Source organism: Aphanomyces invadans (genome assembly GCF_000520115.1).
Source record: "Aphanomyces invadans strain NJM9701 unplaced genomic scaffold supercont1.13, whole genome shotgun sequence".
In the NCBI taxonomy this organism is placed as follows: Eukaryota; Oomycota; class Saprolegniomycetes; order Saprolegniales; family Verrucalvaceae; genus Aphanomyces; species Aphanomyces invadans.
Genome location: NW_008580158.1, coordinates 666470 through 683953, shown reverse-complemented (window position 1 = coordinate 683953; position 17484 = coordinate 666470). Strand labels below are relative to the sequence as shown.

The 17484-nt window shown below is 55.2% G+C and overlaps 6 protein-coding genes across 7 annotated transcripts in view; 2 read left to right on the top strand and 4 right to left on the bottom strand.

Moving 5' to 3' along the window:
* The window catches only part of H310_07183, a 5478-nt gene extending 2079 nt beyond the window's left edge, over nt 1-3399 (bottom strand). For both annotated transcript variants that reach the window (XM_008872524.1, XM_008872525.1), the window contains exons 1-8: nt 3234-3399; nt 3141-3186; nt 2914-3092; nt 2725-2860; nt 2485-2669; nt 2255-2415; nt 1945-2200; nt 1549-1874 (exon numbers count right to left, since the gene is read on the bottom strand). In XM_008872524.1, coding sequence (XP_008870746.1) covers nt 1549-1874; nt 1945-2200; nt 2255-2415; nt 2485-2669; nt 2725-2860; nt 2914-3092; nt 3141-3186; nt 3234-3338 — 1394 coding nt within the window. In that variant the 5' untranslated portion in view covers nt 3339-3399. The remainder of the gene's footprint in view (nt 1-1548; nt 1875-1944; nt 2201-2254; nt 2416-2484; nt 2670-2724; nt 2861-2913; nt 3093-3140; nt 3187-3233) is intronic.
* A 289-nt stretch (nt 3400-3688) lies between these two features.
* H310_07182 (hypothetical protein) lies at nt 3689-5709 on the bottom strand. Its single transcript, XM_008872523.1, has 2 exons — nt 4288-5709; nt 3689-4227 (listed from the first exon to the last, which is right to left on the bottom strand). Exons 1-2 carry the CDS (start codon nt 5659-5661, stop codon nt 3760-3762), a joined length of 1842 nt encoding a protein of 613 aa, XP_008870745.1. The 5' UTR covers nt 5662-5709; the 3' UTR covers nt 3689-3759.
* Nucleotides 5710-5932: 223 nt separating this feature from the next.
* H310_07181 (hypothetical protein) lies at nt 5933-7963 on the top strand. Its single transcript, XM_008872522.1, has one exon. It carries the CDS (start codon nt 5968-5970, stop codon nt 7867-7869), a length of 1902 nt encoding a protein of 633 aa, XP_008870744.1. The 5' UTR covers nt 5933-5967; the 3' UTR covers nt 7870-7963.
* A 10-nt stretch (nt 7964-7973) lies between these two features.
* On the top strand, nt 7974-10950 carry H310_07180 (hypothetical protein; the record flags this gene model as incomplete). Its single annotated transcript, XM_008872521.1, has 11 exons — nt 7974-8247; nt 8294-8395; nt 8452-8554; nt 8611-8804; nt 8866-8960; nt 9035-9130; nt 9186-9251; nt 9309-9922; nt 9995-10260; nt 10313-10675; nt 10739-10950. 11 exons carry the CDS (start codon nt 7974-7976, stop codon nt 10948-10950), a joined length of 2385 nt encoding a protein of 794 aa, XP_008870743.1.
* An 85-nt stretch (nt 10951-11035) lies between these two features.
* On the bottom strand, nt 11036-15035 carry H310_07179 (hypothetical protein; the record flags this gene model as incomplete). Its single annotated transcript, XM_008872520.1, has 14 exons — nt 11036-11395; nt 11443-11687; nt 11735-11909; nt 11965-12370; nt 12428-12593; nt 12673-13005; nt 13051-13607; nt 13672-13884; nt 13938-14104; nt 14157-14267; nt 14322-14392; nt 14452-14644; nt 14689-14809; nt 14857-15035. 14 exons carry the CDS (start codon nt 15033-15035, stop codon nt 11036-11038), a joined length of 3297 nt encoding a protein of 1098 aa, XP_008870742.1.
* Nucleotides 15036-15216: 181 nt separating this feature from the next.
* H310_07178 (hypothetical protein) lies at nt 15217-17464 on the bottom strand. The gene is made up of 9 exons (XM_008872519.1): nt 17281-17464; nt 17084-17233; nt 16850-17030; nt 16708-16794; nt 16397-16655; nt 16245-16346; nt 16054-16190; nt 15484-15992; nt 15217-15441 (listed from the first exon to the last, which is right to left on the bottom strand). The coding sequence occupies exons 1-9, from the start codon at nt 17404-17406 to the stop codon at nt 15238-15240; spliced, it is 1755 nt and encodes a 584-aa protein (XP_008870741.1). The 5' UTR covers nt 17407-17464; the 3' UTR covers nt 15217-15237.
* Between the last annotated feature and the right edge of the window lie 20 nt (nt 17465-17484).

The window sequence follows — 17484 nt, the reverse complement described above, 5'->3', positions numbered from 1 at the left end:
CATAGTGTACGTTTTAGAATAATTCCGCCAATGAGAAAATAATTGGTCAAAGATTATGGACCATACTAGTATCTGTAATTAATTTCCTCGAAAACTCATAAACATAGTTTGAGTTGTGCTTCCACTTGCGTGACGTGGCGCTCCGATCAACAACTAGCCAACTAGCGGCTGACTTCTTGTTGAATCTCGCCGAGGTCAAGGGTGAGTTCGCGGCTCTGCGTTGGCGTCGCACACGCGGGTGTCACCGTGACTGCCACCATGCAGCTTCCAGAGGCATTGAGGTTCTCGTTCGTGCCAAAGAAGGGGCGTTTTGATATTGGCGAATGGACGCGTGGCAGGGCGTCAACGCCATGGTCATCGAGGATTTTATACCATTGACTCTTTCGGCAAGCCATCAGTGTGCCAGCTGCCGACATGGCGAAGATGTGCCACAGCGAGTGTTCCTATGCGCACAACCGACTCAGTCAATGTGGGCAACGCAGTCGAGCGGCGACTTACCAGCCAGTACGACGGCCCTCGATTGAGGAACCAGCAAATGAGCCCTGATGACCATAGCAACACCCCAAGGACCAAGAGAGGGACATGGAAGTTGCCACTGAGGAAGAGGAACGAGTACAGAATTCTACGACCAAATTAGTTTCAACCAGAACAGTTGAGCATACCTTCGGACTTTCGTACTTCGACCCATGACCACTCGAGCCAAGACAATCTATCATTACCACAACGCATCGATGACGGTGAAAATCTCTCGAGACAGTACATATGTCGTCCATGCAATCACAAGTTGGCCGCCACCGAGGCCGCCAATGATGAGCCAGTTGGTCATGGTGGTTGGATCGATCGCGATCAAGATGACGAGGAGAGTGAGTCCCACGAATTGCATGATAGCCTTGGTAGTGTGACGTCAGCGAAGATGGCTCCGCAACGACGTTTACACGTACCTTTCGCTTGGGTCGAACGCCTGCAAGGTGAAACAAGCACAGCAGGATCGAATTGAACGAAAAGATGAAGTCCATTTTCTAGCAACACGTGGGGGTAAGACATGGGAAGTGAGCTCAAGGGAAACGTTTTGACTCCACGGACCTGTAGGTACGAGTACTGCACGAGGCACACCCAATTGATATCGCATGCGTGGTACACACTCGAGATCACGCCCAACGACATGAACAAGAATGCTTCGACTACCCAAGCACAGAGCACCGTGCACACATTGACGTTGAAGTGGTGACAAACAGTGTACGAACCATACAACGACCGCTGAAACGACACGATCGCCGCGGGGAGGATGGCAAAGTTGGATAAGATCAAAAAGTACGACCTCGACTCGTAGTTTTCCAAGTACAAGTGGTCGCAGTAGTCGCCGGCGTACCCATAGATGCACTGGCATCGCCCGATGACGAGACCTTGATACGTTGTCGAGACTTTGCACGTGCCGAACTCGCCGCACATGCCGACTGGGCACGGGGAGCTTTGCAGCACGAGCATGTGCATCCACGGTCTACGTAGATGCCGGTCAGGATCGACATCGCGCGGGCAGTGGCTCATTACTGCGGTTGCGATGTTTGGACCACAATGTTCCATTTGCCAACGGCCGGAAACCGGAGCATCGGCCACGCCACCGTGTACAACGTTTTCGTCTGCATTCTTTGTTGTAGCATATTCTCATTGAAGACGAGAAACGTCTTGGCCTTGTTGGCTGGCAGCGCTGCCGCATCGCGACCGAGCAATTTGTAGTCATAAATAGACTCAGTCGGCAGCCCATCTGCCCGGATCAAGATCGTCACGTTGAGCATGTCGACGGTCGTAGTCTTTGTGACCAGGTGCAAGATCAAGTTTGACCCGGCATAGTTGTCGCGGATGTTCACCGTGTAGCCCTGGACGGCAGCAGCGTCATAACACAGTCAGTTGATTCGTAATGTCGTCTATCGAGCGGACCACACGTACCGCGGCCGATGGAAACGCCCCGACGTCTGTGACCGTTGGTGAATCCGCGAGAAACCACGAGTCCAGCACGCTTTGGTTTCGACTTGGGTCGCTGCGAGCTTCGTTCAAGCGTTGCCAAGTCGTGTGGCACATGTCGATGGCTGGCGTCGTCGAACACGATTCGGCAGACCACGTCAGCGTGAAGGCCACCCCGGTGGACCGGTAGCAACGTGACAACTTTGGCGGTGCGTCCATGTACACTAGTACCCAGTACGTTCTACCGTCCGACGAGTGAGGGCTCCGCGGTGTCGGCTCGTGTCGCATATTTTACCCGATTGTCGGTACATCGTATTGCAGCGTGGCATTGCCGTCACTCAAGTACCCCATGCCTTCAAGAAGAGGAATCGTCGTTGGGTCGAGGGGGTTGCCAGGGTTGTCGTACAGCGCCCAGTAAAACACATCGTTTCGCACAAACGTTTGAGGAATGGTCAACTACGTTTGAAAGAATGCCCCACCCCCTCACAATGCGATCGCGACATGATTCAGGACGCGTGAGTCTACCTTCGCGACAAGACTGAGTTGGGGGCTCGTCAAGTCAATGGAAAAGAACTGCAAGTTCGACGTGTAGTCCATGCACCCCGACACGGGGACTCCATGCTTGCCCGTCGCGTTGACGATGCTCTGTTGAGGCTGGGCAAGTGCAGCTTGCTTTGCCATCGACACCACTTGCAAGTTGCAATTGTACCCTGTCAAACACACAACAACGTTATGCACTCTGCGGTGACGCGGGCGGTGTCGAACCAGTTTTGTCGGGGTCGATGCACCCAATCGACGTGATGTCCAAGTAATACCATACGTTCGTGCTGTTGCCGACACCAAAGTTATTGATCGTGCCTGGTAAATCGCCCCCCCAAAGCGCTATGTAGTACGTCCCAGCCTACGCAATGACCATGTGTCCACGCACTTGAAACGAACGAAGTTCTGGCAAACCTTCAAGTTCGGGATGCTCTCGGTGAGCCAGAAGGAGTCGAGCGTCCCGTTGAAGTTCCAGTCGTACGAAGTTAATGTTGGGATCGCGCCGAGTTTGCCGTACAGCATCGGGGCCACCGTGCGACCGCGCAAGTCGCTCCGGGAGAACGTGACTTGCACGTCGGTCACGCCCCTTTCCACTACAAGTTGCACCGTCACAAGGCATCTCCATTCGAATTGGGCATTACCCTGGAATGACGCGTACTCGACCCCGTCGCCCGCGACTTTGCCGTACTACTGAAGGCATCAGGACCTCCACGAGATCTCTGTTTCGGTCGTACCACATGCTCGGTCCACTGCGTAAATGGCCGTGCACTGTGGCAGCCATGGCTGACCAGGACGATGACCAGCACCCACAGAGACGACAAGACGTGTTCCCGACCCATTGACCGAGCCGAAGTGGCTGAGGTCCTGCGATTCAATACGTAGTCGTTTCGTGCCGCTTCGATACGCTCGTAACGCTTTTGACATGCTTTGTCGCAACGGGATTATTCGCATGCCTGAGTCGAACCTAAATGCGGAAGCAGCGAGTCGTCTGTTCGTGAGGCGTCCGAGACGACGGCAATGCATGGATGGCCGGGACATCGTTGCGGCCGACAACATGCATGAGCTACTTGTAGAGGGTGGGAGCGCACTCCTCCATTGCGAATGGTGCCACTGCATCAGCAGCATGCGTGCCTTAGTCTCATTTCGCATCGTGATGCCCACGCAAAATGTTGACAATCAACAAACAAAAGATACACAACTCGACTCTTTCAATTCTCCAGTACAGCTCATGTTTCCTCTGTGTTCACACAACCAAGTGGTTCAGGCCGACGCCTCAATCGCATGCGACGCCACGAGCGAGTGAAAAAGAGTTCCGTCTCGATTCAGTTCATCGTATGTGCCAACTTCAGCGATTGCACCTTCGTGTAGCACGGCGATCGATGCACATGCTCGGATGGTGGACAAGCGATGCGCAATCACAATCGTGGTCTGAGCGCTCGCCACGCGGGACAAAATGCCATGTTCGGTGCTACCCTCCAGCGCCACCGTGGCTTCGTCCAAGACAAGCACTTTTGGATGCGTCAGCAGAGCGCGGGCCAGCGCGAGCCGTTGCTTCTGGCCGCCAGACACACTCGACGCAGTCACAAAGGTGTCGTATCCTTGTGGCAGTTCGGCGATGAAATCACACGCATGGGCGAGCGCAGCGGCTTCGCGGACTTCGTCGTCAGATGCGGTGGGATTGGCGTAAAGAATGGCGTTGCGCACAGTTTGAGCGAATATCGTGGAGTTCTACACTCGACATCGGTGACTGCCATGTTGCACAACAGGAAGAGAAAAAACAGTGTCTACCTGAGGGACCATGGCCACCTGACGTCGCAAATATTTCTTGTCTAATTCAGCAACGTCGACACCATCCAACATTACCTTACCAGAGGATGGTTCGAGTAGCCGTGTGATCAACTTGGCCACTGTCGACTTGCCCGCGCCGCTGGCCCCGACCAAGGCAACAACTGAGCCCGCAGGAACATGCCACGTCAAGTCTTGGAAGAGCGGAGTGTGGTCGTTGTAGCCAAACGTCACATGCTCCAACGTAATGGCACCTGCGACGTTTTCGATCGACTGGTGCTTATCTTCGCTCTCCGGAGTGGATGCAACGGACTCGTTGACGAGGTTGAAGAGTACACCAGTTGCTTCATTTGTGGATCGAACTTTTGACCCGAGGGTCGACAGCTGGGCAAACCCGAGGCACATGAACCCACTGTACATCATGAATGACGTGAGTTCGCCGGTCGTGAGGCCACCGCTCCCGACAATTGAGCCCCCGACCCACAGGACACTGGCAAGGGACAGGTTGATGGACAACGACAGCCCGCCCATGTAGAGACCTTCCACGGCCTTGGCCCTGCGCCCAGCCTTCGCGACCGTCGTCGTTTGGTCGACAAATGCTCGGAGCTCCGTCGCTTCTTGGGTACACAGCTTGACAGTTTCAATGCCACCGATCCGTTCGTCAGCCGAGAGTCGAAGCGCGGCAAGGGTCGCGTCGTACTGCTGCTCCAAGCCCTTGAGGTACAGACGCATCGACATGGCGCCCGCCCCGAGGAAAGGCAGAATAGAGAGCGACACGAGCGTAAGAGTAGGCGACAAACGAAAGAGCATGATACTGGCCCCGATTGATGAATTCAAGGAACGGTACCCATCGGCGATGATGTCCACAACGGCGTCGGCAGCAGTTTGACACTCGTGCGTGAGCCTATGAACGAGCTCTGTGCGTTCCGACTTGGAGAAGAATTGCATATCTTGGGCCATGTACGCAGCAAAAATTCGATCACGCAACCGCTTGGCGGTGGACTCGGCGACGGAGCCAAGACAGTAGACCCGGACGAAGGAAGCCGTTGCACCCGATACGAAGATGGACAGAATCGTGAGGAAGAACGCCTTGTGTGACATGTTGCGCGGCGGAGGTCTGCCGCATGCAACGTCCAGCGCAGCACCGAGTACCTTGGGAAACAACAAATTCGTGATGGACGATACCGACAAACCGACGATGCCGCTACATAAGGTTGGCCACTCCAACGTGATCAAGTCCAACAGCCGGCGCACGTTACTGCGCGAGGGTTGGGAAGAGTCCTTCTTCACGACAGAAGTAGAAACACAATTGGACGTGCCATCTTCGTTTGCCTCCCTGAGCCGCCGTCGGAGATACAGCGGCCGCCATTGAGTCATGGTGTCTCGATCTACCAGACCGTCACAAAATGTCAGAGTCAAAGCGCACGACACAAGTTTTTATATTTTGCGTTATTCTGTATCTACTAATTGAGTATTCGGGTTTGTCAACTGCATGAAGTCGTATTATTGCATATTCCCGTCATTTCATATCCGATTAGGATACAACAACTACTTTATAGAGCTAGTAGTACTATGGTCAAACACGTCTACTAACAAGTACAGTACAGCCAAGTATAACCGGATACGCCACAGTACGGATAGCATCCCGACAGAACTTGCGCACCTTGACCACCAAGTCGAACGATGCTGGCACGATTTGGAAGACGAACGTCGCGCGACGCACCCCTTCGTGCATGCCTCTCTTCGATGGCGACACATGACCGACAGTCAAAAGTAGCGCCAGCTTTGACAGTGCCAGAAGAGGCGCGGGTCAAGAAGGAACTGGCCGCGATCGCAGCAAAGATTGAAAACCCATCGATCCAGGTGACTCTCGACTACTGGCGCGACGTGGGCCGTACGCTGGGTAAATGCCGATCCAGTGAACTGCTTGAGGCAGCCCGTCCCCTCGTTACCAAGTCCACATTGCTGGCCTCACCTGTTGGCTCAGTCCACAACGAAATGATTCGAATCATGCTGAATCTTGGGTTACTTGACGAAGTGATAGCAATGGCCAAGTCCGGAGCGCTGCCACTGACTGGTCGCACTGTGTCGCGGATTCTCGGTGCATGCGTCCGGGAATCGACCAAGGACAAAACCGCACAAGCGTTTGCCTTGTTCGATTTGGCTTGCGCCAACAGTCAGACTGGCATTCCCCACATGTCGGCATTTCACTCGCTCTTCATCCTTTGCGCCAAAAGCAACGACCACGCCCGTTTAGCTCAGGTAAAAGCGTACATGGAGCAACACGACGTGGCCTTGGACGCCGTCTGCCACGGCATCTACCTCCGTATGGACTGCCGCGCCGGCAAAGTCAAGGAGGCGATTGTCCGGTACCACGAGCTAACGAAAGCTGGGATGACGCTGCCTGTGAACCATTTGAACGACTTTTTGGACGACCTGACTGAGTCGGACCACTACGACGACGCGGTCGAGATATTTGAAGCGCTTCAAGCGAAAATACCGGCCAAACCGTGGGGCAAAGCGCCGTCCGTGGACGAAAACGTGCGGCACCCGTTGAATGTGATCTCATACAACATTATGATCAAAGTGTGTGGGAAAGAACATCGCATGGACGAAGCGTTCAAGTGGTACGAGGCCATGAAGTCCAAGGGCCTCAAGCCGTCGACCGTCACAATAAACACGATGCTTCACGGTGTGTTCCACGGCCAGTTTCGACGAATCAACTCGGGAGTTGTCTACACCGGACTGGCCGGCCTCGGGGCAATCGTGGGGACGGCCTTGTACACGTCCGACTTGTCCGAGTCGGGAGGTGCTGTTGCTATTACGTCTGCCATGCTGGCATCGATGGCTGTCGGCATCTACGTCAACCCATTTGGTGTCAAGAAAGCAATCTACCCAAACGAGTCTGGCCAGCGCGAACCGGTCCCGCAGGCGATTCTCCGACGCCTGGACGAAGAGGAACACATCGGTCGGCTGATGTTTTTGTGGCAAGAGCTGCTTGGGTATGGCCTGATGCCGGATCCTGCCACGTTTGACATTCTCGTTCGCACGTGCGTGCGCAAACGGCATCCAGAACTGGCAGCGACTGTGCTCCTGGACACGTCCAACCCCAACTCGATTGCGTCGCGACGAAAGGTCAAGGGGAACAAGTATCAATTCGAGCTCAGCCTTGCGACAACGGTGCAGCTCCTCCAAGCGCTAGTGGCCCAGAATCTCCTCCCGCTGTTTGACCAAGTGTTTCACTTGGCCAACTCGACCCACCGCTTCGAGGAAATTACAAAGCGAGTGCATGGGGGCTCTGTAAGATACGCCCTCGGAGTGTTTCAAACTCCCAAGGCCACGGCCCTCGCGCTTGTCAAGCTGCTGAATCCCTACGTGAAGCATTCAATGCCGGCACATCCGATTTTGTTTGAGGTGCAGAACTCCCATGCGGTCCTCGACATGCTCGACGTGTTGAATCCATCGATCCGGTCGCTGTTTGTCATGGAAGATGTTCAAGGGGCTGGTCATGGGCTCGGAGTGGTGCCTGTGAACCGCCAGCGTCTCGAAGCTCATTTCAAGTTGCGCGGTCACCATCGGGCTTGATGGGAGTATGGCAGGGCGGCTCCAACTATTTTTAGACGTACTCTTACAATCAGACAGGAATGTGGACGATGTATTATTTTCATTTGGCATCAAAGGCATGCACCATGGCGACAACTAGCTGCGTCCAGGTGAGTTGTCGGTTCCGGGGCTCCCCAGATATCGACACTGAAGCGGCGGCGGCACCGTGGCTTGACTTTCCCGACCCACACACGGTGCTCGTGTCCCATGCTAAAGGACACGCATCGCGGCACTCGTCGTTCGCGCGGGTGTTTTCGGGGGAAGCGACGCAGGACCAAGTGTTTGAGCACGTAGGGGCCCCTGTGGTCAACGACCTCTTACTGGGGTACAACTACACTGTCTTGGCGTATGGGCAAACTGGTACGACATCGCCAGATGCCGTATCTTCATCAATGGATGGTTGTAGGCAGCGGCAAGACACACACGATTGTCGGCTCCAAGACGGACCCTGGACTCCTCCCACGGCTCGTGCAACGCGTGTTTGACTCGATATCAGAGCTGGGTGAAGGTGTGACCCCCCTGACGTGGCAATATTGCTGGCAATGGGCGTCATGGATGATACAGAGGAAGCGATTGCCGTGACCACGAGTTGCTTTGAAGTGTACCAAGAACGAATCGGCGATTTGCTCACTCCGTCCAACGTGAGTTTGCGGGTGCGCGAAGACAAGTGAGTGGTGCACGCGGGGATGGAGGGGCCGACACCTCACTTCGTCATCATCGCAGAGAAAAGGGGATCTGGGTTGAAGGAGCTACTGATTTGGCCGTGACGTCTACAGCTGCAGCCATGAAGGCCATCCAACGGAGCATTGCAAATCGATCGACTGGGGGCCACCTCATGAATGCCGAGTCCAGCCGCAGTCATTGCATCTTCGTCTTGACGATCACACGGCCAACGACGGCAGGTCTAAAGCAAACAGGTAAAACGAATTCACTAGGGACAGACACGTGGCATCATGCGACGATACCCACCACGGACAGGGAAGCTCTTTGTCGTCGACTTGGCTGGGTCCGAAGTTGTGCGCAAGACTGCCGCGACTGGCAAACGCTTGGACGAAGCCAAATACATCAACAAGGTGGGTGTTGTGAGCCTTTCGTCCGAACCCTCCAACCCCCGCTTGTAACTTGACTCATGGCCACTGCGCTGCAGTCGTTGACTGCACTGGGGCTTGTTATCAACGCCCTAACGGACGGCAAATCCAAGCATGTTCCGTATCGAGACAGCAAGCTTACGCGTTTGCTTCAAGTTTGTACCAGCTACCGTCATAGTACCCAACCACCCACGGCGTTGTTGCAAATAGCATTCACTGGGGGGCAATGCCAAGACGCACTTGGTCTTGACGTGCTCCAGCAGCATCGACAACCTCGTACGACGACCGCCCATTTTCAATCCCCTCCATTGAGCCACGAGCTCGCCATTGTAGGAAGAGACGCTGTCAACGATTCGATTTGGTTCCCGTGCACAACACATTCAAAACGCGCCGCACGTGAATGCAGAGAAGAACGTGTCCGAGTACAAGCAACTGTTAGCTGAGATGGAGCGAAAGGTCGAAGCGTTGTCGCAGTACGTTGCGCAGCTGAGCAATAGCTCTGCCGCCGGCCCCACAACGTGCGATCGTTGCCGCCAGCAAATGAATTCCCCAGCGAGCGACCCGCCAGAGCAATCCCAAGCAGCTTCGTCTTCCTCTCCCTCAGCACCACATGACGACGAAGCACCTCCTTTGTGCGCCGTGTGCCACATCGCCAGCAATGACTTGATCTTGTGCGATGGGAATTGCGGACTGTTTTGGCACCGTGCATGCGTGACAGAGCCCGTGAGGAATGACGACAACATTGACGAGAACCATCTCGAGTTCTACTGTCCATCCTGCCAGCACGGCATTGCCACCGATCCGGGCAAGGCTGTTCAACACGAAATCACATGCCTCAAGCAAGCCTTGCACCTTATGAAACAAGAACGAGACGAAGCTGCCGAGCGCGCCAACATCGACAAGCACGTGTACGAATTTGCCGACCTAAAGAAGACCGATGTTCACCGGTACGACTCGCCCACGGAAAGCTGAAGACAAAACAACCGCAACCGTCCGTATCTAATGGCATGGACAACTAGGCAACTGGCAGACACCATTGCAGACCAAGAGTCACGCATTCAATCGTTGCTGGAAGAGCACGAACTCATGCAGAGACAAGTTCACGAATCCAACCAGCAATGTCTTGCCAAAGACAAAGATATGTTGGCCATACAACGTGCCCATCAGGTCGTCCTGGACCAGAACCAGGCCGAGCTCGATATCGTCCGGCGCACACTTGACTCGTACGAACGAGACCATGAGCGGTTCCTTGGCCAAATCCACGACCTGCATATACGCTTGGCAGGTATGACATCGCGGTCAGAAACCACTCGTGCATCGTCTAACGAGTGTTATAGCGGCCGACGCAAGGTCGAGAGAACACCAAGACAAACTCGAAGAATGTCGCGTCGCTCTCGCGCGGCGCGATGAAGAATCGACACGGGTCAATCGACTGGCGCACTCCCAGTCGTTTCCAGTCCTGGTGAAACCCACCGCATCATCGCCCCCGAAGCTTCCCCTCCGCCCCGTCACAGTCGTCGGCAGCAGCAACTCGAGCAGCAGTGCTGGCGAAGACTCTCGCATGCACCTTCAGTCGCGAGGGAACATTCAACAGTGGTGGTCTGGTCCCCAAGACGCTTCTGGCGGAGCCATGGCTACTCTGTGCATGAAGGCGGACGATCTCGTGGTGCATAATAACCTTGCAGACGATATCCCTCCTGGTACGTTCCTACTTGTCATGCCCATGTCAACTAGCGTTGGGCAAAACGGATGGTGGTGAACAGGCGACAGCTCCAAGCCGTTCAAGGCCCGACTGGTTGGGCTACTGGCGTCACTGCAGGAAGAAACGGATGCGTTCAAAGACCTTGGCGACAAAATTAACCAGGAGAACTCAAGGCAAAAGACGAGGCAGCGAACACGACGGACGAGGCGGCTCCTCCCCGACTTACAAGCGTCGGACGAGTTCATCGAGTCCGTGACAGGACCACAGCGATAATACGTCAAACTTGTAAACATCGTGGATGTTGTTACGCAGTTTGCCGTGCTTGAGACGATGAATGGGTTGGAGTTGCGTTTTGTCTCTACAAAGCGGCTTGGTGGATGGATTTCCGTCGCATCTTGGTCGGTGGTCGCATATCGATTTGCTTGGTATTTGGCGGCAACGCTTCAACCACCGACATTTTGCCGCACAACGTTCGCTTCTTCAACTCTTCGCGGGCCGACACGACGCGGTATTTATGGTTTGGCCCCGTTGTGTACCGCAAATAAAGGCGACCGGCGTGCGGGATTTTGCCCTGAACCCAGCTCAAGGGCAGCTCCCATCCAAAGATGTTGTTGTATGTCTCGTCGACCCAGTTTTCGCCCGGTTCGATGTCCCCAAGCTGTGCCAAGATGACGGCCATTTGGTGGTCTTCCCACACGGTCAAATTGAGCGTGTATTCCTAATGCAGTCACATGAAGTCGTCAGGCTCCGTCCGAGCGAAGGTACCATTTCAGCGTAGGCGGGATTCCAAATATTGAGCCACCCGACGCGTTGCACGAGCGACGTGACCTCGCTAGGTGTCCAAGTCGTTCGAAGGCGTGGGAACAACTCGCCGAGGTCGAGTACATGATTGAGCATGGTCACGACGCAGTCGACACGGCCTTGGTCCACGTCGTGAAAGCACTCGGCCAGTTCGATGACTTGGGTCGCGGTGACTCCAACTTGGCCCAGGCCAAAGAATCGCTTCATCTCTGTAACAAAACAGCAATGAGAATACGAGGGGAGGGTGGACGGTCACCAGCTCGTCGGGCATCGTATTCGCGCTTGTTTCCGGCCGCCGTCGCCACATTGACGGAAAACGTAGGTGTTTGTTTCGTCGACTGCGCTCGGTTCAAAGCGACATCGTGGTGGCCACTGGATATATCGGTCGGACACCACTGGCACGACGCTTGGTGGCACACCTTTTCAAACAACTACACGACCACACTTGATTCAATCGCCCTCGGCGAGATCGGACGTCTTGGTTACCTCGGGGGAGATTGCCGGCGTTGCGCGAGGTAGCCGCGACGTTACGACAAAGTCAAACTCAAACAGCCCCTTCTCTGGCAATCCGAACGACCGATGGAACGTGTACCGTTCGCCGTCTAAGGTTTCGTTGCGAAAGCATTCCCAGTTGCCTGTCTGGCTCGTATTCGCTCCATCGTTCTGCTTGTTGTACAGCTTGTCGTCGCCCGAGATGCGAAAAAGTTGGGACGCAATGCGTTGGTCGATCGACGACGACAGATCCAACGAGTACGCGCCGTTGGGCATGGTCCCGTCAAAGTAGAGCAGCTTGCCCGCGCATTCGTTAAGGAACGACTGGTGCTTGGTTGGCAGGAGCGGCTTGGACGCCCATGCCAAGAGGTTCTCCGTGTCGGAGACCTTTTGTAGCAACCTACAGCCAAGCCACGAGGGACACTTCCTTCGAACACTGCACAAGAAGACGTCGTACAACTGCACCAGATCGGCGTGGGAATCGATCGCTGTGACGGTGGTGAGAAAATGCCGTGCCTGGGACGCCGTGACGTAGTGGTCGCTCAAGTACATCTTGATGTACTTGACTCGGTCCGAGTCAAACTCGAGGGCGGAATACGAGTCCCAAAATACAGTCACCGAATCTAATGCGTAGTACGTGTTTCGTCAGGACAGGCTTGCTGGTCCAGAATGTGCATGAAATGATATAGCGGACCTCCTTACCTGGGTCAACGTCCGCGGGGTGGTGGGCCTTGGTGTTGTACTTGAAGTCGAACGAGATCGTGCCGGAGATGGGTACGTGCCAAGGCGTTGTTTGCGTTGAGAGAGCAAGCAGCTGGGCTATCGTGGGTGCCCCAGGGCCCGGCATTCCATCGTGCGCGACGTTTTCAGTGGTCACGACGATGCGATGAAGTGAGAGGTGTTTGGCCTCGAGGGGGGTCGTGTGCACGACATTATCCAGATCACAAGCGCTCGGGTACAAGTTGGCCAGGCGCAGAATCTCGAGAGCCCGCCAAAACGTCTTTACGTTGTCCATATCGATCGTGTAGCTGCCACCTATTCACATCAGGTTTACACGGACCACAGGAACGAACTCCGTACTGCACAAGTTGGGGTCAAAGACCGGGTCGTTGTGGTGCAGCGTGCATGCGTCAAACTGAATCACACGACCGTGTGTCTTGGCTGCGGGGTTGCTGTACGCGCGGAAGATGGACCGTAAGCCTTCTGAGCCGATCGGGTTCTGGTCCAAAATCAAAATTTCAAGCACGGTCGACTCGGCCCACATGTTGGTCAAGGCGAGCGTGGCTTCGGTCATGATCGAGTTCCCCGTGAGGTCAAGTTTCTGGAGGTATGCATTGTCGCGTAGGGCGTGTGCGAGGCAGTTGGCGCCGTCGCCATGTCCGATGCCATTCCAGCTCAGAAGCAACGTTTGAAGGCACTGGTTTTGCTGCAGCGCTTCCGCGAGGCCTGCCGCGCCTTTGGATCGGAAGCTGTTCCAGCTCAAGTCAAGCATCGTGAGATTCGAGTTGTCTTTGCAAATCGTCGCGAGCGCCGTGGCGCAAAAGTCGTCGAGTTTGTTCTTGCTCATGTCGAGCACCGTCAGCGACGGATTCTTCGCCAACGGTTCTTCGATGCACTTGATAAAGTCTGAGTGGAGGCTACATGCAAAACACCGACCGGAATGAGGTGATCATGCCGCTCAGATCCATCCAGCGATTGTACTCGCAATCCGACAACACGAGCGTCTGGACCACTCGATTCTGGTTTAAAAACGTGTGGAGTGCACGCGTGCTTCGTTGGCGAATGCGGTTTTTGGACAAGTTGAGTGTCAGGAGTCGCGTAAAATCGGAGCTCTGGAGGATGTTGACGATTGCCGTGTCCGTGAGCCGGTTCTCCTTGACCACGAGGGTCTGGAGTTTTGGAATCGACCCCAAGCTACCGCGTTGTCACGAGGACAGTTCGGCGGAGGTTCGATTTGAACTGTTTACCACGAAGACAGCGCGTCCATGGGTTTGCTTCCCGTGCCATAGTACGACAAGTCGATGCCGCACGCCTCGTGCTTTGGGATGATCAATGGCTCAGGCGTGAGCTCCATCTTCAAGCACATGTCAATGTACTTTTCCGAGCACAGCATGTTGTCCACATTGACGTGTTCCTATCATCGTCCCATCATGTCAAGAACATCGAAAGACAGTGTGTGGATAAACCATGTCAGCAGCGTCGACCTTCACGGATGGCCGTGAGTCGCCCTGTGCCGCCGGTGGGTCCACTTCGTGCCGGTTCTTTCGCACTTGCGCCATGAACCGCACTTTGCCACCCTGGCATCGCCGTCAAGTGTCAGAGCATGAAGAGGGGCATCGACGACGACTCACCCAGCCGTAGTTGTTTTTAACGTCCTTGATGCTCCAACCATTGTGGCGCGGGGTCTTGGGGATGGCAATTTCTACAAGTGCCACAACACATCCACGGTTGAGTCGCAAAACGTGTGGCCAGGAGACGCACGTTTGCCCGCGCTGTCTGTGATGAGGTTGGCAACTTTCGTCATGTATCGCTCATCTTCATTCGAAATCGTCGCCTTTGTTGACAGTGCAGGGCTATCGTTGTCGTCGTCGAGCTCCAAGTCGAGAGGACCTGCTGACGACGACGGCTGCCGCCTCTGTCGCTCGGGCTCAGCCACGAATAAGTGGTGGAACGTCTACGCCACGTGAGAACGGTCAAATGGATGAAAGCGCTTGGTACCTTTATCGCTTGCCTGGTTTCGGCTCGCGGCGTGTACCGATGGGGCGACGGCAGGGAGACGGGTATTCGCTGACTGGTGTGGATCGAGCCCGACGCAGTCGAAGGCTGCTTTGTCAATTGTCTAAAACACCCATCCTTCACAATCGAGTTCAGGATCAAGCCGCGTACAAAGTGGTTTGGAATGTCTCGTCCGACGTCGGATCCACATCCAAGAGGATGTTGATTTCCTTTTGGATGGACGCGTGGGCGATGTTCAGCTTGAGATTCGGCAGGACAGACGCGTCTCGGGCCCGCGGACGCGAGGTAAGAGTTGTCGTGGGGCGATGAGGGGTGGCGGCTCTCTTCATGGCATTCTACCACGACGAAGATTTGATGGAAGGGGAGCTTTATATAGATTTGGAGGGCGACCAAGGCACATGTCACTGTGGCGTTTCATGCGAATTCCTCCAGCTGCAGGATCAAACTCAACCGCTCCTGTTTCCGCTTGCATGGACACTGTTGCTCATCGAAATGCATAGACGACATGAACTGACCAAGGCACGGGTACCGTCATGATATTATTCGCTTAGGTTTGATCTTGGGCTTTGGCTTGGGGTGGTCGTGATTACGTGCTGGCTCGAGGACATGTGCAGGAATATTGCGAACGTCGTAGGGGTACTTGCCCCCCAGAATCCCTTCTGCCGGGTGAACGTGCGTTGACGCTTTCCCAAACGTGGTTCGAAACGGGCCCGCCATCCACCGCAGCTTGCTTTTCTACTCGACCGTTGTCAGGTGCCCCCCATCGATCCGTCGTACCTCGCCTTCGACAACGCGTTTTTCAAATGGCCCCACATACGGCGCGTCGTTCACGACGGAGTAGTATGCACCACCCCCAGGCTGCCCCATCTTTTGAAAGCGATGGTAGGCACAGTATGGCTTGTGGGGGTCGCCGACTCGGCAAAGTTTGACCGTGCCTTTTGCTTTGGGCGGCCTAAACGCGTCCTCCGCTACGGTTGGGTCGAACTTTGTGGTCGAGATTGCCGCCGGCATCGTCGCGGGATTCTTGCAGTCGACCAAGTCATGGGATGGTGTGACGTGAACTTCCCTTTGGTTGTCGGAGCCATCCACGTCGTCCGAGGCGGCCACTCGTTTCGTATGAACGTGCTTCGACAGCATGGTTGGCGTTGCGGAGTGAGGCCTGATCTTTGGTTTAAGGACGGTCGACGCGGCGGACAGCGGGCGGCACTTTTTCGGGGAGTTTTTGCCTTTGACCGTTCCATCCAACTTGGGCGGTGGGATCGACGGCTCAAAGTTTGCAGACAAGCCTAAACATGGACAAACGACGATAGAACACACAGTAGGAGAGGACAGTTTGTCGATGCGCACTTGCGATGTGTTTCGGAGGCCCGGATCCTCCGGTCGTCGCGACCATCCCGGACACCGACGACATGTAGCTCCGGTCCACGTGCTCGTGCAGCTTGATCTGTTCAAATTTGGACTCGACAAAGTTCTGAAGGATCACGCTGCAGGCACACAGGGTTCAGAAATTGGTCCATGGATCGTTCACTGGGACGTACGTTGTTTCGGGGTAGTCGTGGGCGATGGAAAAGTGTGCGCAGAGGGCGTTGCCAAACTCGATGAGGAGCGGACCGCGCGGGCTGTCGACAAACACCGTGTATCTGGTCCCAATGGTCAGGATGTTGTGTAGGGGGAGTCGGATGGCAGGTACTTGTTTCCACTCGTGCTCGTGATGCGCTCATCCAAGTCCCACTTGCTCGCGCAGTTGACAATGAATTGCCCGTGGCGAAGACCGTTGAGGTAAACGTGGTGTTGCATCTCCAATCGGCCGCAGCACTTCAAGTCGGCCAAGCGACAGCATGTTGAATCGAGCTTGCCGTCGCGACGGCGTGTGCCGGCCCTCGCAGAGTTGGGCCGGGCCCCGAAATCTCGATCGCGATCGCTGGAGTGGACCACCAAACCCGTGTTGCCTAGCGCATGTCAGCGTTATCGAGGCGACCAACTACGGTCAACATTGTGTACCTTTGGGCTCCCATTCCAGTCGGCCAGCATTGTACGTGTAGTAATCCCCAGTGTCGCTGTCCAAGATCACGGCATGCGGCAGGAAGTCTGGGGTTGGACATGGCGATGATGGGGGAATGCTTGGACTAGAAGGGGACAGTACCGTCGTCGACGGGGGCCGGAATCGACTGGACATTCTTCAACGGGGCGCCGCGGCCATTCCCGTTGAGGGCATGGATCATTTCCCCTCCCGTCGAGCACAAATACGCCAAGACAGACGCTGCAAAGTTGGCGCCAAAGAGACACTTCCCAGTCATCATGCACATTTTGACGAGGGTGCACACCTACGAGGCACTCGTTGTATCGTCACTGCTCGTTCAGCAACAAGAGATCGTACCTTCTTGTAGCCTGGATGCCACGGAGGGATGGTGCAATCGCCGTCGAGAAAGACAAAGTCGAGTCCGTCGAACCGTGTAATGGCTGCAGGATCGGCGTTGTCTGTGTGGAGTTCAAAGATGTAGTCGGCAAGGCCACTGCGATGTTTTTCCTACATGGGCGTTCACAATCGGTCGGAACCGCGGCAGACCGGCATACCACAATCGTGATGCCTGTGACGTCGAGCTTTTCGATGGAACGTAGGGCTTGCATGACCAGGTGCTTGAAGTGAAGATATCGCTCATGATTGGCATTGGCAAACCCATTCACGATGAGAATCTTCATCGGGGAGAAGGGCGGTGAAAACCAACCCGCAGTCTCCCGATGGCGTCGCGAAAATGCGCTCAAAATAGGTTTCGCCGT

Excerpts from the sequence above, each read along its gene's own strand:
- H310_07182 (XM_008872523.1), bottom strand. The coding sequence starts at position 5,661 with ATGACTCAATGGCGGCCGCTGTATCTCCGACGGCGGCTCAGGGAGGCA. Across the intron at positions 4,228-4,287 it reads AGGTGGCCATGGTCCCTCAG|AACTCCACGATATTCGCTCA; the intron begins GTAGACACTGTT and ends TGTCGAGTGTAG.
- H310_07181 (XM_008872522.1), top strand. The coding sequence starts at position 5,968 with ATGCTGGCACGATTTGGAAGACGAACGTCGCGCGACGCACCCCTTCGT.
- H310_07178 (XM_008872519.1), bottom strand. The coding sequence starts at position 17,406 with ATGAAGATTCTCATCGTGAATGGGTTTGCCAATGCCAATCATGAGCGA. Across the intron at positions 16,656-16,707 it reads ACTGGAATGGGAGCCCAAAG|GCAACACGGGTTTGGTGGTC; the intron begins GTACACAATGTT and ends GACATGCGCTAG. Across the intron at positions 15,442-15,483 it reads AACGCGTTGTCGAAGGCGAG|AAAAGCAAGCTGCGGTGGAT; the intron begins GTACGACGGATC and ends ACGGTCGAGTAG.